General features: G+C 44.6%; 1 protein-coding gene across 1 annotated transcript in view; it reads left to right on the top strand.

Moving 5' to 3' along the window:
- Positions 1–313: 313 nt before the first annotated feature.
- LOC106594829 (cytosol aminopeptidase) overlaps positions 314–21,199 on the top strand; it is a 36,989-nt gene continuing 16,103 nt past the window's right edge. The window contains exons 1-7 of the mRNA XM_045712390.1: positions 314–571; positions 10,574–10,689; positions 11,090–11,144; positions 11,932–12,037; positions 13,704–13,863; positions 14,149–14,313; positions 15,086–15,141. Of these exons, the coding sequence (XP_045568346.1) occupies positions 476–571; positions 10,574–10,689; positions 11,090–11,144; positions 11,932–12,037; positions 13,704–13,863; positions 14,149–14,313; positions 15,086–15,141 (754 nt within the window). The 5' untranslated portion in view covers positions 314–475. The remainder of the gene's footprint in view (positions 572–10,573; positions 10,690–11,089; positions 11,145–11,931; positions 12,038–13,703; positions 13,864–14,148; positions 14,314–15,085; positions 15,142–21,199) is intronic.

Here is a 21,199-nt window from a genome sequence, read left to right as displayed (position 1 = left end):
TATCTATCTATCTATCTATCTATCTATCTATCTATCTATCTATCTATCTATCTATCTATCTATCTATCTATCTATCTATCTATCTATCTATCTATCTATCTATCTATCTATCTATCTATCTATCTATCTATATATATATATATATGAAAGTTAAGTTAATAAAACTTGTTTATTAATAAGAATCCATAATGTTTAGTAGTTTGGTTTCTGAAGAGATTAATTTGATATTGTTTCGCAAACCCCCGTCGGTAGGTGGCGACAAGACTTCAATTATTATAAAACTGGAAAAATTCAAAGAAGAAAAACCAGCCAGCTGGAGTCGCTTACTATCGACGTCACAGTTCATGCGACAGTGTTAAGTTCGGAAGGCAACCTTTCCCAACGTGTTAATAATAAACTAACTATAGTATTACTCTGATCAATCTCATTTCCCCCTCCCGAGAGAGAGACACGGAAATATTAAAACCCAGACAAGATGCGGTTGTTAATAAGTCGAGCGGTGTTGTGGGGAACGATGAGACCCCGGTGTCGGTACTTCTCTGTGTCACAAAACAACCGGAACGACAGAAAGGTACGTTTTAATAAAGGACTGGATAACAAGCTACCTAGTCCCCCCTGACGACCCATTACACACTGAGTTATAGTTTAATAATGGATAACAAGCTACCTAGTCCCCCCTGACGACCCATTACACACTGAGTTATAGTTTAATAAAGGATAACAAGCTACCTAGTCCCCCCTGACGACCCATTACACACTGAGTTATAGTTTAATAAAGGATAACAAGCTACCTAGTCCCCCTGACGACCCATTACACACTGAGTTATAGTTTAATAAAGGATAACAAGCTACCTAGTCCCCCTGACGACCCATTACACACTGAGTTATAGTTTAATAAAGGATAACAAGCTACCTAGTCCCCCCTGACCACCCATTACACACTGAGTTATAGTTTAATAAAGGATAACAAGCTACCTAGTCCCCCTGACGACCCATTACACACTGAGTTATAGTTTAATAAAGGATAACAAGCTACCTAGTCCCCCCTGACGACCCATTACACACTGAGTTATAGTTTAATAAAGGATAACAAGCTACCTAGTCCCCCTGACGACCCATTACACACTGAGTTATAGTTTAATAAAGGATAACAAGCTACCTAGTCCCCCCTGACGACCCATTACACACTGAGTTATAGTTTAATAAAGGATAACAAGCTACCTAGTCCCCCCTGACGACCCATTACACACTGAGTTATAGTTTAATAAAGGATAACAAGCTACCTAGTCCCCCCTGACGACCCATTACACACTGAGTTATAGTTTAATAAAGGATAACAAGCTACCTAGTCCCCCCTGACGACCCATTACACACTGAGTTATAGTTTAATAAAGGATAACAAGCTACCTAGTCCCCCCTGACCACCCATTACACACTGAGTTATAGTTTAATAAAGGATAACAAGCTACCTAGTCCCCCCTGACGACCCATTACACACTGAGTTATAGTTTAATAAAGGATAACAAGCTACCTAGTCCCCCCTGACGACCCATTACACACTGAGTTATAGTTTAATAAAGGATAACAAGCTACCTAGTCCCCCCTGACGACCCATTACACACTGAGTTATAGTTTAATAAAGGATAACAAGCTACCTAGTCCCCCTGACCACCCATTACACACTGAGTTATAGTTTAATAAAGGATAACAAGCTACCTAGTCCCCCCTGACGACCCATTACACACTGAGTTATAGTTTAATAAAGGATAACAAGCTACCTAGTCCCCCTGACGACCCATTACACACTGAGTTATAGTTTAATAAAGGATAACAAGCTACCTAGTCCCCCCTGACCACCCATTACACACTGAGTTATAGTTTAATAAAGGATAACAAGCTACCTAGTCCCCCCTGACCACCCATTACACACTGAGTTATAGTTTAATAAAGGATAACAAGCTACCTAGTCCCCCTGACCACCCATTACACACTGAGTTATAGTTTAATAAAGGATAACAAGCTACCTAGTCCCCCCTGACGACCCATTACACACTGAGTTATAGTTTAATAAAGGATAACAAGCTACCTAGTCCCCCTGACGACCCATTACACACTGAGTTATAGTTTAATAAAGGATAACAAGCTACCTAGTCCCCCCTGACGACCCATTACACACTGAGTTATAGTTTAATAAAGGATAACAAGCTACCTAGTCCCCCCTGACCACCCATTACACACTGAGTTATAGTTTAATAAAGGATAACAAGCTACCTAGTCCCCCCTGACCACCCATTACACACTGAGTTATAGTTTAATAAAGGATAACAAGCTACCTAGTCCCCCCTGACCACCCATTACACACTGAGTTATAGTTTAATAAAGGATAACAAGCTACCTAGTCCCCCTGACGACCCATTACACACTGAGTTATAGTTTAATAAAGGATAACAAGCTACCTAGTCCCCCCTGACGACCCATTACACACTGAGTTATAGTTTAATAAAGGATAACAAGCTACCTAGTCCCCCCTGACGACCCATTACACACTGAGTTATAGTTTAATAAAGGATAACAAGCTACCTAGTCCCCCCTGACCACCCATTACACACTGAGTTATAGTTTAATAAAGGATAACAAGCTACCTAGTCCCCCCTGACCACCCATTACACACTGAGTTATAGTTTAATAAAGGATAACAAGCTACCTAGTCCCCCCTGACGACCCATTACACACTGAGTTATAGTTTAATAAAGGATAACAAGCTACCTAGTCCCCCCTGACCACCCATTACACACTGAGTTATAGTTTAATAAAGGATAACAAGCTACCTAGTCCCCCCTGACCACCCATTACACACTGAGTTATAGTTTAATAAAGGATAACAAGCTACCTAGTCCCCCTGACCACCCATTACACACTGAGTTATAGTTTAATAAAGGATAACAAGCTACCTAGTCCCCCCTGACCACCCATTACACACTGAGTTATAGTTTAATAAAGGATAACAAGCTACCTAGTCCCCCCTGACGACCCATTACACACTGAGTTATAGTTTAATAAAGGATAACAAGCTACCTAGTCCCCCTGACCACCCATTACACACTGAGTTATAGTTTAATAAAGGATAACAAGCTACCTAGTCCCCCCTGACCACCCATTACACACTGAGTTATAGTTTAATAAAGGATAACAAGCTACCTAGTCCCCCTGACGACCCATTACACACTGAGTTATAGTTTAATAAAGGATAACAAGCTACCTAGTCCCCCCTGACGACCCATTACACACTGAGTTATAGTTTAATAAAGGATAACAAGCTACCTAGTCCCCCCTGACGACCCATTACACACTGAGTTATAGTTTAATAAAGGATAACAAGCTACCTAGTCCCCCCTGACCACCCATTACACACTGAGTTATAGTTTAATAAAGGATAACAAGCTACCTAGTCCCCCCTGACGACCCATTACACACTGAGTTATAGTTTAATAAAGGATAACAAGCTACCTAGTCCCCCCTGACGACCCATTACACACTGAGTTATAGTTTAATAAAGGATAACAAGCTACCTAGTCCCCCCTGACCACCCATTACACACTGAGTTATAGTTTAATAAAGGATAACAAGCTACCTAGTCCCCCCTGACGACCCATTACACACTGAGTTATAGTTTAATAAAGGATAACAAGCTACCTAGTCCCCCCTGACCACCCATTACACACTGAGTTATAGTTTAATAAAGGATAACAAGCTACCTAGTCCCCCCTGACGACCCATTACACACTGAGTTATAGTTTAATAAAGGATAACAAGCTACCTAGTCCCCCCTGACGACCCATTACACACTGAGTTATAGTTTAATAAAGGATAACAAGCTACCTAGTCCCCCCTGACGACCCATTACACACTGAGTTATAGTTTAATAAAGGATAACAAGCTACCTAGTCCCCCCTGACCACCCATTACACACTGAGTTATAGTTTAATAAAGGATAACAAGCTACCTAGTCCCCCCTGACGACCCATTACACACTGAGTTATAGTTTAATAAAGGATAACAAGCTACCTAGTCCCCCCTGACGACCCATTACACACTGAGTTATAGTTTAATAAAGGATAACAAGCTACCTAGTCCCCCCTGACGACCCATTACACACTGAGTTATAGTTTAATAAAGGATAACAAGCTACCTAGTCCCCCCTGACGACCCATTACACACTGAGTTATAGTTTAATAAAGGATAACAAGCTACCTAGTCCCCCCTGACCACCCATTACACACTGAGTTATAGTTTAATAAAGGATAACAAGCTACCTAGTCCCCCCTGACGACCCATTACACACTGAGTTATAGTTTAATAAAGGATAACAAGCTACCTAGTCCCCCCTGACGACCCATTACACACTGAGTTATAGTTTAATAAAGGATAACAAGCTACCTAGTCCCCCCTGACGACCCATTACACACTGAGTTATAGTTTAATAAAGGATAACAAGCTACCTAGTCCCCCCTGACCACCCATTACACACTGAGTTATAGTTTAATAAAGGATAACAAGCTACCTAGTCCCCCCTGACCACCCATTACACACTGAGTTATAGTTTAATAAAGGATAACAAGCTACCTAGTCCCCCCTGACCACCCATTACACACTGAGTTATAGTTTAATAAAGGATAACAAGCTACCTAGTCCCCCCTGACCACCCATTACACACTGAGTTATAGTTTAATAAAGGATAACAAGCTACCTAGTCCCCCCTGACGACCCATTACACACTGAGTTATAGTTTAATAAAGGATAACAAGCTACCTAGTCCCCCCTGACGACCCATTACACACTGAGTTATAGTTTAATAAAGGATAACAAGCTACCTAGTCCCCCCTGACGACCCATTACACACTGAGTTATAGTTTAATAAAGGATAACAAGCTACCTAGTCCCCCCTGACGACCCATTACACACTGAGTTATAGTTTAATAAAGGATAACAAGCTACCTAGTCCCCCCTGACGACCCATTACACACTGAGTTATAGTTTAATAAAGGATAACAAGCTACCTAGTCCCCCCTGACGACCCATTACACACTGAGTTATAGTTTAATAAAGGATAACAAGCTACCTAGTCCCCCCTGACGACCCATTACACACTGAGTTATAGTTTAATAAAGGATAACAAGCTACCTAGTCCCCCCTGACGACCCATTACACACTGAGTTATAGTTTAATAAAGGATAACAAGCTACCTAGTCCCCCCTGACGACCCATTACACACTGAGTTATAGTTTAATAAAGGATAACAAGCTACCTAGTCCCCCCTGACGACCCATTACACACTGAGTTATAGTTTAATAAAGGATAACAAGCTACCTAGTCCCCCCTGACGACCCATTACACACTGAGTTATAGTTTAATAAAGGATAACAAGCTACCTAGTCCCCCCTGACGACCCATTACACACTGAGTTATAGTTTAATAAAGGATAACAAGCTACCTAGTCCCCCCTGACGCACCCATTACACACTGAGTTATAGTTTAATAAAGGATAACAAGCTACCTAGTCCCCCTGACGACCCATTACACACTGAGTTATAGTTTAATAAAGGATAACAAGCTACCTAGTCCCCCTGACGACCCATTACACACTGAGTTATAGTTTAATAAAGGATAACAAGCTACCTAGTCCCCCCTGACCACCCATTACACACTGAGTTATAGTTTAATAAAGGATAACAAGCTACCTAGTCCCCCCTGACCACCCATTACACACTGAGTTATAGTTTAATAAAGGATAACAAGCTACCTAGTCCCCCCTGACCACCCATTACACACTGAGTTATAGTTTAATAAAGGATAACAAGCTACCTAGTCCCCCCTGACGACCCATTACACACTGAGTTATAGTTTAATAAAGGATAACAAGCTACCTAGTCCCCCCTGACGACCCATTACACACTGAGTTATAGTTTAATAAAGGATAACAAGCTACCTAGTCCCCCCTGACGACCCATTACACACTGAGTTATAGTTTAATAAAGGATAACAAGCTACCTAGTCCCCCCTGACCACCCATTACACACTGAGTTATAGTTTAATAAAGGATAACAAGCTACCTAGTCCCCCCTGACCACCCATTACACACTGAGTTATAGTTTAATAAAGGATAACAAGCTACCTAGTCCCCCCTGACCACCCATTACACACTGAGTTATAGTTTAATAAAGGATAACAAGCTACCTAGTCCCCCCTGACCACCCATTACACACTGAGTTATAGTTTAATAAAGGATAACAAGCTACCTAGTCCCCCTGACCACCCATTACACACTGAGTTATAGTTTAATAAAGGATAACAAGCTACCTAGTCCCCCCTGACCACCCATTACACACTGAGTTATAGTTTAATAAAGGATAACAAGCTACCTAGTCCCCCCTGACCACCCATTACACACTGAGTTATAGTTTAATAAAGGATAACAAGCTACCTAGTCCCCCTGACGACCCATTACACACTGAGTTATAGTTTAATAAAGGATAACAAGCTACCTAGTCCCCCCTGACGACCCATTACACACTGAGTTATAGTTTAATAAAGGATAACAAGCTACCTAGTCCCCCCTGACGACCCATTACACACTGAGTTATAGTTTAATAAAGGATAACAAGCTACCTAGTCCCCCCTGACGACCCATTACACACTGAGTTATAGTTTAATAAAGGATAACAAGCTACCTAGTCCCCCCTGACGACCCATTACACACTGAGTTATAGTTTAATAAAGGATAACAAGCTACCTAGTCCCCCCTGACGACCCATTACACACTGAGTTATAGTTTAATAAAGGATAACAAGCTACCTAGTCCCCCCTGACGACCCATTACACACTGAGTTATAGTTTAATAAAGGATAACAAGCTACCTAGTCCCCCCTGACGACCCATTACACACTGAGTTATAGTTTAATAAAGGATAACAAGCTACCTAGTCCCCCTGACCACCCATTACACACTGAGTTATAGTTTAATAAAGGATAACAAGCTACCTAGTCCCCCCTGACCACCCATTACACACTGAGTTATAGTTTAATAAAGGATAACAAGCTACCTAGTCCCCCTGACCACCCATTACACACTGAGTTATAGTTTAATAAAGGATAACAAGCTACCTAGTCCCCCCTGACCACCCATTACACACTGAGTTATAGTTTAATAAAGGATAACAAGCTACCTAGTCCCCCCTGACCACCCATTACACACTGAGTTATAGTTTAATAAAGGATAACAAGCTACCTAGTCCCCCCTGACGACCCATTACACACTGAGTTATAGTTTAATAAAGGATAACAAGCTACCTAGTCCCCCCTGACGACCCATTACACACTGAGTTATAGTTTAATAAAGGATAACAAGCTACCTAGTCCCCCTGACGACCCATTACACACTGAGTTATAGTTTAATAAAGGATAACAAGCTACCTAGTCCCCCTGACGACCCATTACACACTGAGTTATAGTTTAATAAAGGATAACAAGCTACCTAGTCCCCCCTGACGACCCATTACACACTGAGTTATAGTTTAATAAAGGATAACAAGCTACCTAGTCCCCCCTGACGACCCATTACACACTGAGTTATAGTTTAATAAAGGATAACAAGCTACCTAGTCCCCCTGACCACCCATTACACACTGAGTTATAGTTTAATAAAGGATAACAAGCTACCTAGTCCCCCTGACGACCCATTACACACTGAGTTATAGTTTAATAAAGGATAACAAGCTACCTAGTCCCCCCTGACCACCCATTACACACTGAGTTATAGTTTAATAAAGGATAACAAGCTACCTAGTCCCCCCTGACCACCCATTACACACTGAGTTATAGTTTAATAAAGGATAACAAGCTACCTAGTCCCCCCTGACCACCCATTACACACTGAGTTATAGTTTAATAAAGGATAACAAGCTACCTAGTCCCCCCTGACCACCCATTACACACTGAGTTATAGTTTAATAAAGGATAACAAGCTACCTAGTCCCCCCTGACGACCCATTACACACTGAGTTATAGTTTAATAAAGGATAACAAGCTACCTAGTCCCCCCTGACCACCCATTACACACTGAGTTATAGTTTAATAAAGGATAACAAGCTACCTAGTCCCCCCTGACGACCCATTACACACTGAGTTATAGTTTAATAAAGGATAACAAGCTACCTAGTCCCCCCTGACGACCCATTACACACTGAGTTATAGTTTAATAAAGGATAACAAGCTACCTAGTCCCCCCCGACGACCCATTACACACTGAGTTATAGTTTAATAAAGGATAACAAGCTACCTAGTCCCCCTGACCACCCATTACACACTGAGTTATAGTTTAATAAAGGATAACAAGCTACCTAGTCCCCCCTGACGACCCATTACACACTGAGTTATAGTTTAATAAAGGATAACAAGCTACCTAGTCCCCCCTGACCACCCATTACACACTGAGTTATAGTTTAATAAAGGATAACAAGCTACCTAGTCCCCCTGACGACCCATTACACACTGAGTTATAGTTTAATAAAGGATAACAAGCTACCTAGTCCCCCCTGACCACCCATTACACACTGAGTTATAGTTTAATAAAGGATAACAAGCTACCTAGTCCCCCCTGACGACCCATTACACACTGAGTTATAGTTTAATAAAGGATAACAAGCTACCTAGTCCCCCCTGACCACCCATTACACACTGAGTTATAGTTTAATAAAGGATAACAAGCTACCTAGTCCCCCCTGACGACCCATTACACACTGAGTTATAGTTTAATAAAGGATAACAAGCTACCTAGTCCCCCCTGACGACCCATTACACACTGAGTTATAGTTTAATAAAGGATAACAAGCTACCTAGTCCCCCCTGACGACCCATTACACACTGAGTTATAGTTTAATAAAGGATAACAAGCTACCTAGTCCCCCCTGACGACCCATTACACACTGAGTTATAGTTTAATAAAGGATAACAAGCTACCTAGTCCCCCCTGACGACCCATTACACACTGAGTTATAGTTTAATAAAGGATAACAAGCTACCTAGTCCCCCCTGACGACCCATTACACACTGAGTTATAGTTTAATAAAGGATAACAAGCTACCTAGTCCCCCCTGACCACCCATTACACACTGAGTTATAGTTTAATAAAGGATAACAAGCTACCTAGTCCCCCTGACCACCCATTACACACTGAGTTATAGTTTAATAAAGGATAACAAGCTACCTAGTCCCCCCTGACCACCCATTACACACTGAGTTATAGTTTAATAAAGGATAACAAGCTACCTAGTCCCCCTGACCACCCATTACACACTGAGTTATAGTTTAATAAAGGATAACAAGCTACCTAGTCCCCCCTGACCACCCATTACACACTGAGTTATAGTTTAATAAAGGATAACAAGCTACCTAGTCCCCCCTGACCACCCATTACACACTGAGTTATAGTTTAATAAAGGATAACAAGCTACCTAGTCCCCCCTGACGACCCATTACACACTGAGTTATAGTTTAATAAAGGATAACAAGCTACCTAGTCCCCCCTGACGACCCATTACACACTGAGTTATAGTTTAATAAAGGATAACAAGCTACCTAGTCCCCCCTGACGACCCATTACACACTGAGTTATAGTTTAATAAAGGATAACAAGCTACCTAGTCCCCCTGACCACCCATTACACACTGAGTTATAGTTTAATAAAGGATAACAAGCTACCTAGTCCCCCCTGACGACCCATTACACACTGAGTTATAGTTTAATAAAGGATAACAAGCTACCTAGTCCCCCTGACGACCCATTACACACTGAGTTATAGTTTAATAAAGGATAACAAGCTACCTAGTCCCCCTGACGACCCATTACACACTGAGTTATAGTTTAATAAAGGATAACAAGCTACCTAGTCCCCCTGACGACCCATTACACACTGAGTTATAGTTTAATAAAGGATAACAAGCTACCTAGTCCCCCCTGACGACCCATTACACACTGAGTTATAGTTTAATAAAGGATAACAAGCTACCTAGTCCCCCCTGACGACCCATTACACACTGAGTTATAGTTTAATAAAGGATAACAAGCTACCTAGTCCCCCTGACCACCCATTACACACTGAGTTATAGTTTAATAAAGGATAACAAGCTACCTAGTCCCCCCTGACGACCCATTACACACTGAGTTATAGTTTAATAAAGGATAACAAGCTACCTAGTCCCCCCTGACGACCCATTACACACTGAGTTATAGTTTAATAAAGGATAACAAGCTACCTAGTCCCCCCTGACGCACCCATTACATTATATTATTGTGTGTGTTGACTGGTTGTGGTGACTGGTTGTGTTGACTGGTTGTGTTGACTGGTTGTGTTGACTGGTTGACTGGGTGTGTTGACTGGGTGTGTTGACTGGTTGACTAGGTGTGTTGACTGGGTGTGTTGACTGGTTGTGTTGACTAGGTGTGTTGACTGGTTGTGGTGACTGGTTGTGTTGACTGGTTGTGGTGACTGTAGGTGTTGACTGGTTGTGTCCACACAGGGTCTGGTGCTCGGCGTGTACGAGAGAGAGAAGGAGGACGACTCTCTCCATCTGACAGAAACAGCAGCTGGTGTCGACAGACTTCTGTCTGGACGACTGACTGAGCTGCTCAAGATGTGAGTCCACTTCACACACACTCACTCACTCACTCACTCACTCACTCACTCACTCACTCACTCACTCACTCACTCACTCACTCACTCACTCACTCACTCACTCACTCACTCACTCACTCACTCACTCACCCACCCACCCACCCACCCACCCACTCACTCACTCACTCACTCACTCACTCACTCACTCACTCACTCACACACAGTCACACACAGTCACACACACAGTCACACACAGTCACACACACAGTCACACACAGTCACACACACAGTCACACACACAGTCACACACACAGTCACACACACAGTCACACACAGTCACACACAGTCACACACATCCTATCTGTAAGAGTGTGTTTGTGTGTTGACTGGTGTGATAATGTTCTCCTTGGTAACTCCTCAGATCAGGACCAGGTCTGAAGAAAGGGAAGAGCAGAATATTCTACGGACTTCATGAGGTAAAATATATATATATTAACTATATTACCAGAATATTCTACTGTCTTCATGAGGTAAAATATATATTAACTATATTACCAGAATATTCTACTGTCTTCACGAGGTAAAATATATATATATTAACTATATTACCAGAATATTCTACTGTCTTCACGAGGTAAAATATATATTAACTATAATACCAGAATATTCTACTGTCTTCATGAGGTAAAATATATATTAACTATATTACCAGAATATTCTACTGTCTTCACGAGGTAAAATATATATTAACTATAATACCAGAATATTCTACTGTCTTCACGAGGTAAAATATATATATATTAACTATATTACCAGAATATTCTACTGTCTTCATGAGGTAAAATATATATTAACTATAATACCAGAATATTCTACGGACTTCATGAGGTAAAATATATATATATTAACTATATTACCAGAATATTCTACTGTCTTCATGAGGTAATATATATATATATATATATATACACACACAGTGAGGGAATAAAGTATTTGATCCCCTGCTGATTTTGTACGTTTGCCCACTGACAAAGAAATGATCAGTCTATAATTTTAATGGTGTTTATTTGAACAGTGAGAGACAGAATAACAACAACAAAAATCCAGAAAAACACATGTCAGAAATGTTATAAATTGATTTGCATTTTAACGTGTGTGTGTGTGTGTGTGTGTGTGTGTGTGTGTGTGTGTGTGTGTGTGTGTGTGTGTGTGTGTGTGTGTGTGTGTGTGTGTGTGTGTGTGTGTGTGTGTGTGTGTGTACAGGACTTCCCATGCATAGCAGTAGTGGGTCTAGGGAGGACCTCTCTGGGTGTGTGTGGAACAGAGTACTGGGACACCTGTAAGGAGAACATCAGGACTGCTATAGCAGGTGTGTGTGTGTGTGTGTTAGAGGTGTGTGTGGAACTGTGTGTGTCTGTTAGAGGGGTGTGTGGAACTGTGTGTGTCTGTTAGAGGTGTGTGTGTGTGTGTGTGTGACGGTACAGTGCCTAGTGATCGTCTCTACACCCCCTTTTCACTGTATCACATTTTTCCAGCCTTAAAATTACATGTCAAAACGACGTCGTATTTGTTCTCAGTGCTCTACACAACCTGCTCCACATTTTATAAATCAACCAAGATGTCTCGATTGTGTCTGTCTTCACAGCCCAGAGTTTATACTTGGTGGAGAAGCACATTTTTTAGAAGCTAATAAAGTTGTAACTCATATAGAATCAGATTCCACCAACTCTTAGAGCAACAAAGATATTTGTTTGTTGAAATTGATCAGTAGATTTGATTGGTAATCAATGATGGACAGAAATATGGGTGTAATGACAGCCAGTCAGTCTGGCAGGAAGCTGCAGGGTCCTCCAGGACCATTCGTTGACCCATATAGAGGTGGATGGGTGTAATGACAGCCAGTCTGTCTGGCAGGAAGCTGCAGGGTCCTCCAGGACCATTCGTTGACCCATATAGAGGTGGATGGGTGTAATGACAGCCAGTCTGTCTGGCAGGAAGCTGCAGGGTCCTCCAGGACCATTCGTTGACCCATATAGAGGTGGATGGGTGTAATGACAGCCAGTCTGTCTGGCAGGAAGCTGCAGGGTCCTCCAGGACCATTCGTTGACCCATATAGAGGTGGATGGGTGTAATGACAGCCAGTCTGTCTGGCAGGAAGCTGCAGGGTCCTCCAGGACCATTCGTTGACCCATATAGAGGTGGATGGGTGTAATGACAGCCAGTCTGTCTGGCAGGAAGCTGCAGGGTCCTCCAGGACCATTCGTTGACCCATATAGAGGTGGATGGGTGTAATGACAGCCAGTCTGTCTGGCAGGAAGCTGCAGGGTCCTCCAGGACCATTCGTTGACCCATATAGAGGTGGATGGGTGTAATGACAGCCAGTCTGTCTGGCAGGAAGCTGCAGGGTCCTCCAGGAGCCATTCGTTGACCCATATAGAGGTGGATGGGTGTAATGACAGCCAGTCTGTCTGGCAGGAAGCTGCAGGGTCCTCCAGGACCATTCGTTGACCCATATAGAGGTGGATGGGTGTAATGACAGCCAGTCTGTCTGGCAGGAAGCTGCAGGGTCCTCCAGGACCATTCGTTGACCCATATAGAGGTGGATGGGTGTAATGACAGCCAGTCTGTCTGGCAGGAAGCTGCAGGGTCCTCCAGGACCATTCGTTGACCCATATAGAGGTGGATGGGTGTAATGACAGCCAGTCTGTCTGGCAGGAAGCTGCAGGGTCCTCCAGGACCATTCGTTGACCCATATAGAGGTGGATGGGTGTAATGACAGCCAGTCTGTCTGGCAGGAAGCTGCAGGGTCCTCCAGGACCATTCGTTGACCCATATAGAGGTGGATGGGTGTAATGACAGCCAGTCTGTCTGGCAGGAAGCTGCAGGGTCCTCCAGGACCATTCGTTGACCCATATAGAGGTGGATGGGTGTAATGACAGCCAGTCTGTCTGGCAGGAAGCTGCAGGGTCCTCCAGGACCATTCGTTGACCCATATAGAGGTGGATGGGTGTAATGACAGCCAGTCTGTCTGGCAGGAAGCTGCAGGGTCCTCCAGGACCATTCGGTGACCCATATAGAGGTGGATGGGTGTAATGACAGCCAGTCTGCAGCAGAGGGCGCTGTTCTGGGGCTGTTTACTTACGATGACCTGAAAACCAAGAAGAAGACCAGAGTCACCACAAAGCTGCACGGCAGGTGAACACACACACACACACACACACACACACACACACACACACACACACACACACACACACACACACACACACACACACACACACACACACACACACACACACACACACACTCACCTCTAACACACACACACACACACACTCACCTCTAACACACTCACTCACCTCTAACACACACACACACACACTCACCTCTAACACACTCACCTCTAACACACACACACACACGCTGACACACACACACGGACGTCCACTGAGTCTCTCTAACCTGTGTGTGTGTGTCCAGTGGCTGTGTGTCTGGCTGGGAGAAGGGCGTGTTGTACGGAGAAGGTCAGAACTTGGCCCGTTACCTGATGGAAGCTCCAGCCAATCATGTCACTCCGTCAGTCTTCGCTGACACCATCACGAACAGACTGGTTCCCTACGCCGACCATGTTACCGTCCATAAGAGGTACTGGGGGGAGGAGGGGAGAGGGGGAGGAGGGGAGAGGGAGGAGGGACTGGGGGAGGAGGGACTGGGGGGGAGGGACTGAGGGGAGGAGGGACTGAGGGGAGGAGGGACTGGGGGGAGGAGGGGACTGGGGGGAGGAGGGACTGGGGGGAGGGACTGAGGGGAGGAGGGACTGAGGGGAGGAGGGACTGGAGGGAGGAGGGACTGGGGGGAGGGACTGGGGGAGGAGGGGAGAGGGGGGAGGGACTGGGGGAGGAGGGACTGAGGGGAGGAGGGGAGAGGGAGGAGGGACTGGGGGGAGGAGGGGACTGGGGGAGGAGGTACTGGGGGAGGAGGGACTGGGGGGAGGGACTGGAGGGGAGGGGGGACTGAGGGGAGGGACTGGGGGAGGAGGGGAGAGGGAGGAGGGACTGGGGGGAGGAGGGACTGGGAGGGAGGGACTGAGGGGAGGGACTGGGGGGAGGAGGTACTGGGGGGGAGGAGGGACTGGGAGGGAGGGACTGAGGGGAGGAGGGACTGGGGGAGGAGGGACTGGAGGGAGGAGGGGAGAGGGGGGGAGGAGGTACTGGGGGGAGGAGGGACTGAGGGGAGGGACTAAGGGGAGGGACTGGGGGGAGGAGGGGAGAGGGGGGGAGAGGGACTGGGGGGGAGGGACTAGGGGGAGGAGGGACTGAGGGGAGGAGGGACTGAGGGGGAGAGGGACTGGGGGGGAGGATTAACAAGTGTGTGTGTGTGTGTGTGTGTGTGTGTGTGTCTGTGTGTGTGTGTGCAGGTCTCAGGAGTGGATAGAGGAGCAGCAGATGGGAGCTTTCCTCAGTGTTTCTAAAGGTGATATTTATTTATACCTTACAGTGAAATGCTGAATACAACAGGTGTAGTAGACCTCACAGTGAAATGCTGAATACAACAGGTGTAGTAGACCTCACAGTGAAATGCTGAATACAACAGGTGTAGTAGACCTCACAGTGAAATGCTGAATACAACAGGTGTAGTAGACCTTACAGTGAAATGCTGAATACAACAGGTGTAGTAGACCTCACAGTGAAATGCTGAATACAACAGGTGTAGTAGACCTCACAGTGAAATGCTGAATACAACAGGTGTAGTAGACCTCACAGTGAAATGCTGAATACAACAGGTGTAGTAGACCTCACAGTGAAATGCTGAATACAACAGGTGTAGTAGACCTCACAGTGAAATGCTGAATACAACAGGTGTAGTAGACCTCACAGTGAAATGCTGAATACAACAGGTGTAGTAGACCTCACAGTGAAATGCTGAATACAACAGGTGTAGTAGACCTCACAGTGAAATGCTGAATACAACAGGTGTAGACCTCACAGTGAAATGCTGAATACAACAGGTGTAGTAGACCTCACAGTGAAATGCTGAATACAACAGGTGTAGTAGACCTCACAGTGAAATGCTGAATACAACAGGTGTAGTAGACCTCACAGTGAAATGCTGAATACAACAGGTGTAGGTAGACCTCACAGTGAAATGCTGAATACAACAGGTGTAGTAGACCTCACAGTGAAATGCTGAATACAACAGGTGTAGTAGACCTCACAGTGAAATGCTGAATACAACAGGTGTAGTAGACCTTACAGTGAAATGCTGAATACAACAGGTGTAGTAGACCTCACAGTGAAATGCTGAATACAACAGGTGTAGTAGACCTCACAGTGAAATGCTGAATACAACAGGTGTAGTAGACCTCACAGTGAAATGCTGAATACAACAGGTGTAGACCTCACAGTGAAATGCTGAATACAACAGGTGTAGTAGACCTCACAGTGAAATGCTGAATACAACAGGTGTAGTAGACCTTACAGTGAAATGCTGAATACAACAGGTGTAGTAGACCTTACAGTGAAATGCTGAATACAACAGGTGTAGTAGACCTCACAGTGAAATGCTGAATACAACAGGTGTAGTAGACCTCACAGTGAAATGCTGAATACAACAGGTGTAGTAGACCTCACAGTGAAATGCTGAATACAACAGGTGTAGACCTCACAGTGAAATGCTGAATACAACAGGTGTAGTAGACCTTACAGTGAAATGCTGAATACAACAGGTGTAATAGACCTCACAGTGAAATGCTGAATACAACAGGTGTAGTAGACCTCACAGTGAAATGCTGAATACAACAGGTGTAGACCTCACAGTGAAATGCTGAATACAACAGGTGTAGACCTCACAGTGAAATGCTGAATACAACAGGTGTAGTAGACCTCACAGTGAAATGCTGAATACAACAGGTGTAGTAGACCTCACAGTGAAATGCTGAATACAACAGGTGTAGTAGACCTCACAGTGAAATGCTGAATACAACAGGTGTAGGTAGACCTCACAGTGAAATGCTGAATACAACAGGTGTAGTAGACCTCACAGTGAAATGCTGAATACAACAGGTGTAGACCTCACAGTGAAATGCTGAATACAACAGGTGTAGTAGACCTCACAGTGAAATGCTGAATACAACAGGTGTAGTAGACCTTACAGTGAAATGCTGAATACAACAGGAGTAGGTAGACCTCACAGTGAAATGCTGAATACAACAGGTGTAGTAGACCTTACAGTGAAATGCTGAATACAACAGGTGTAGTAGACCTTACAGTGAAATACTGAATACAACAGGTGTAGTAGACCTCACAGTGAAATGCTGAATACAACAGGTGTAGTAGACCTCACAGTGAAATGCTGAATACAACAGGTGTAGTAGACCTCACAGTGAAATGCTGAATACAACAGGTGTAGTAGACCTCACAGTGAAATGCTGAATACAACAGGTGTAGACCTCACAGTGAAATGCTGAATACAACAGGTGTAGTAGACCTTACAGTGAAATGCTGAATACAACAGGTGTAATAGACCTCACAGTGAAATGCTGAATACAACAGGTGTAGTAGACCTTACAGTGAAATGCTGAATACAACAGGTGTAGTAGACCTCACAGTGAAATGCTGAATACAACAGGTGTAGTAGACCTCACAGTGAAATGCTGAATACAACAGGTGTAGTAGACCTCACAGTGAAATGCTGAATACAACAGGTGTAGACCTCACAGTGAAATGCTGAATACAACAGGTGTAGTAGACCTCACAGTGAAATGCTGAATACAACAGGTGTAGTAGACCTTACAGTGAAATGCTGAATACAACAGGTGTAGTAGACCTCACAGTGAAATGCTGAATACAGCAGGTGTAGTAGACCTCACAGTGAAATGCTGAATACAACAGGTGTAGTAGACCTCACAGTGAAATGCTGAATACAACAGGTGTAGTAGACCTCACAGTGAAATGCTGAATACAACAGGTGTAGTAGACCTCACAGTGAAATGCTGAATACAACAGGTGTAGTAGACCTCACAGTGAAATGCTGAATACAACAGGTGTAGTAGACCTCACAGTGAAATGCTGAATACAACAGGTGTAGTAGACCTTACAGTGAAATGCTGAATACAACAGGTGTAGTAGACCTCACAGTGAAATGCTGAATACAACAGGTGTAGTAGACCTCACAGTGAAATGCTGAATACAACAGGTGTAGTAGACCTCACAGTGAAATGCTGAATACAACAGGTGTAGTAGACCTCACAGTGAAATGCTGAATACAACAGGTGTAGTAGACCTCACAGTGAAATGCTGAATACAACAGGTGTAGTAGACCTCACAGTGAAATGCTGAATACAACAGGTGTAGTAGACCTTACAGTGAAATGCTGAATACAACAGGTGTAGTAGACCTCACAGTGAAATGCTCAATACAACAGGTGTAGTAGACCTCACAGTGAAATGCTGAATACAACAGGTGTAGTAGACCTCACAGTGAAATGCTGAATACAACAGGTGTAGTAGACCTTACAGTGAAATGCTGAATACAACAGGTGTAGTAGACCTCACAGTGAAATGCTGAATACAACAGGTGTAGTAGACCTCACAGTGAAATGCTGAATACAACAGGTGTAGTAGACCTCACAGTGAAATGCTGAATACAACAGGTGTAGTAGACCTCACAGTGAAATGCTGAATACAACAGGTGTAGTAGACCTTACAGTGAAATGTATAATACAATACAATAACAATGCTGAGACTATATACAGGGGGTACCGGTACAGAGTCGATGTGTGGGGGTACAGGTTAGTCGAGGTCATTCGTACATGTAGGTAGAGGGAAAGTGACTATGCCTAGATAATAAACAGCGAGTAGTAATGTACATTTGATTAATTGTTCAGCAGTCTTATGGCTTGACGGTAGAAGCTGTTAAGAAGCCTTTTGGACCTAGACTTGGCGCTCCGGTACCGCTTGACGTGCGTTAGCAGAGAGAACAGTCTATGACTTGTGTGACTGGAGTCTTTGACAATTTTTAGGGTCTTCCTCTGACACCGCCTGGTATAGAGGTCCTGGATGGCAGGAAGCTTGTTCCCGGTGATGTACTGGGCCGTACGCACTACCCTCTGTAGCCCCGTAATACAATCGGTCAACTTTTTGTGGATCTGGGGACCCGTGCCAAATCTTTTCAGTCTCCTGAGGGGGAAAAGGTGTTGTCGTGCCCTCTTCACAACTGTCTCTGTGTGTTTGGACCATGATAGCTTGTTGGTGATGTGGACACCAAGGAACTTGAAACTCTCGACCCGCTCCACTACATCCCCGTCGATGTTCATGGGGGCCTGTTCGGTCCTCCTTTAAGTCCTGTAGTCCACGATCATCTCCTTTGTCTCGCTCACGCTGAGGGAGAGGACAGGCCAGGTCTCTGACCTCCTCCCTATAGGTCCGTCTCGTCGTTGTCGGTGATCAGGCCTACTACTACTGTTGTGCCGTCAGCAAACTTAATGATGGTGTTGGAGTCCTGCTTAGCCATGCAGTCGTGGGTGAACAGGGAGTACAGGAGGGGACTGAGCACGCACCCCTGGGGAGCTCCAGTGTTGAGGATCAGCGTGGCGGATGTGTTGTTACCTACCCTCACCACCTGGGGGCGGCCCGTCAGGAAGTCCAGGATCCAGTTGCAGAGGGAGGTGTTTAGTCCCATGGTCCTTAGCTTAGTAATGAGCTTTGAGGGCACTATGGTGCTGAACACTGAGCAATAAACAGAATTCTCACATAGGTGTTCCTTTTGTCCAGGTGGGAAAGGGCAGTGTGGAGTGCAATAGAGATTGCATCATCTGTGGATCTGTTGGGGCGGTATGCAAATTGGAGTGGGTCTAGGGTTTCTGGGATAATGGTGTTGATGTGAGCCATGACCAGCCTTTCAAAGCACTTCATGGCTACAGACGTGAGTGCTACGGGTCGGTAGTCATTTAGACAGGTTACCTTCGCTTTCTTGGGCACAGGGTCTATGGTGGTCTGCTTGAAACATGTAGGTATTACAGACTTAGTCAGGGAGAGGTTGAAAATGTACATGCTTTGTGTACACGTCCTGGTAATCCGTCTGGCCCTGCGGCTTTGTGAATGTTGACCTGTTTAAAGGTCTTACTCACATCGGCTGCGGAGAGAGTGATCAAACAGTCGTCTGGAACAGCTGGTGCTCTCATGCATCCTTCAGTGTTGCTTGCCTCAAAGCGAGCATAAAAGTGATTTAGCTCGTCTGGTAGGCTCGTGTCACTGGGCAGCTCACGGCTGGGTTTCCCTTTGTAGTCTGTAGTAGTTTTCAAGCCCTGCCACATCCGACGAGCGTCAGAGCCGGTGTAGTAGGATTCAATCTTAAGTCCCGTGTTGACGCTTTGGTTGTTTGATGGTTCGACTGAGGGCAGAGCGGGATTTCTGATAAGCTTATGGTAGAGGCTAACCAATCGCCGACCAATTCTCTCAAGGCACCCCTGATCTCCGCCCCCCTTGCATTTCCGTCGTCACGTGACTGACGGGGACTTGGGCCTGGTCTCGGAGAAGCAGTATATCCTTTCGTGTTGGACTCGTTAACGAAAACAATAATCTTTATCCAGTTCGAGGTGAGTAATCCCAGTGTTGATGTCCAGAAGCTCTTTTCGGTCATAAGAGATGGTAACATCAACATTATGTACAAAATAAGTTACAAACAATGTGAATAAACACACAGAATAACCCAATTGGTTGGAAGCCCGTAAAACAGCAGCCATCCCTTCCAGCGACATTATACACTGCTCCAAAAAAATAACGGGAACACTTAAACAACACATCCTAGATCTGAATGAAAGAAATAATCTTATTAAATACTTTTTTCTTTACATAGTTGAATGTGCTGACAACAAAATCACACCAAAATCATCAATGGAAATCCAATTTATCAACCCATGGAGGTCTGGATTTGGAGTCACACTCAAAATTAAAGTGGAAAACCACACTACAGGCTGATCCAACTTTGATGTAATGTCCTTAAAACAAGTCAAAATGAGGCTCAGTAGTGTGTGTGGCCTCCACGTGCCTGTATGACCTCCCTACAACGCCTGGGCATGCTCCCGATGAGGTGGCGGATGGTCTCCTGAGGGATCTCCTCCCAGACCTGGACTAAAGCATCCACCAACTCCTGGACAGTCTGTGGTGCAACGTAGCGTTGGTGGATGGAGCGAGACATGATGTCCCAGATGTGCTCAATTGGATTCAGGTCTGGGGAACGGGCGGGCCAGTCCATAGCATCAATGCCTTCCTCTTGCAGGAACTGCTGACACACTCCAGCCACATGAGGTCTAGCATTGTCTTGCATTAGGAGGAACCCAGGGCCAACCGCACCAGCATATGGTCTCACAAGGGGTCTGAGGATCTCATCTCGGTACCTAATGACAGTCAGGCTACCTCTGGCGAGCACATGGAGGGCTGTGCGGCCCCCCAAAGAAATGCCACCCCACACCATGACTGACCCACCGCCAAACCGGTCATGCTGGAGGATGTTGCAGGCAGCAGAACGTTCTC

This window comes from Salmo salar, unplaced genomic scaffold, assembly GCF_905237065.1.
Source record: "Salmo salar unplaced genomic scaffold, Ssal_v3.1, whole genome shotgun sequence".
Taxonomy (NCBI): domain Eukaryota; kingdom Metazoa; phylum Chordata; class Actinopteri; order Salmoniformes; family Salmonidae; genus Salmo; species Salmo salar.
The sequence above is the reverse complement of the archived record's forward strand: the minus strand, read 5'-3'. Positions and strand labels throughout refer to the sequence as shown.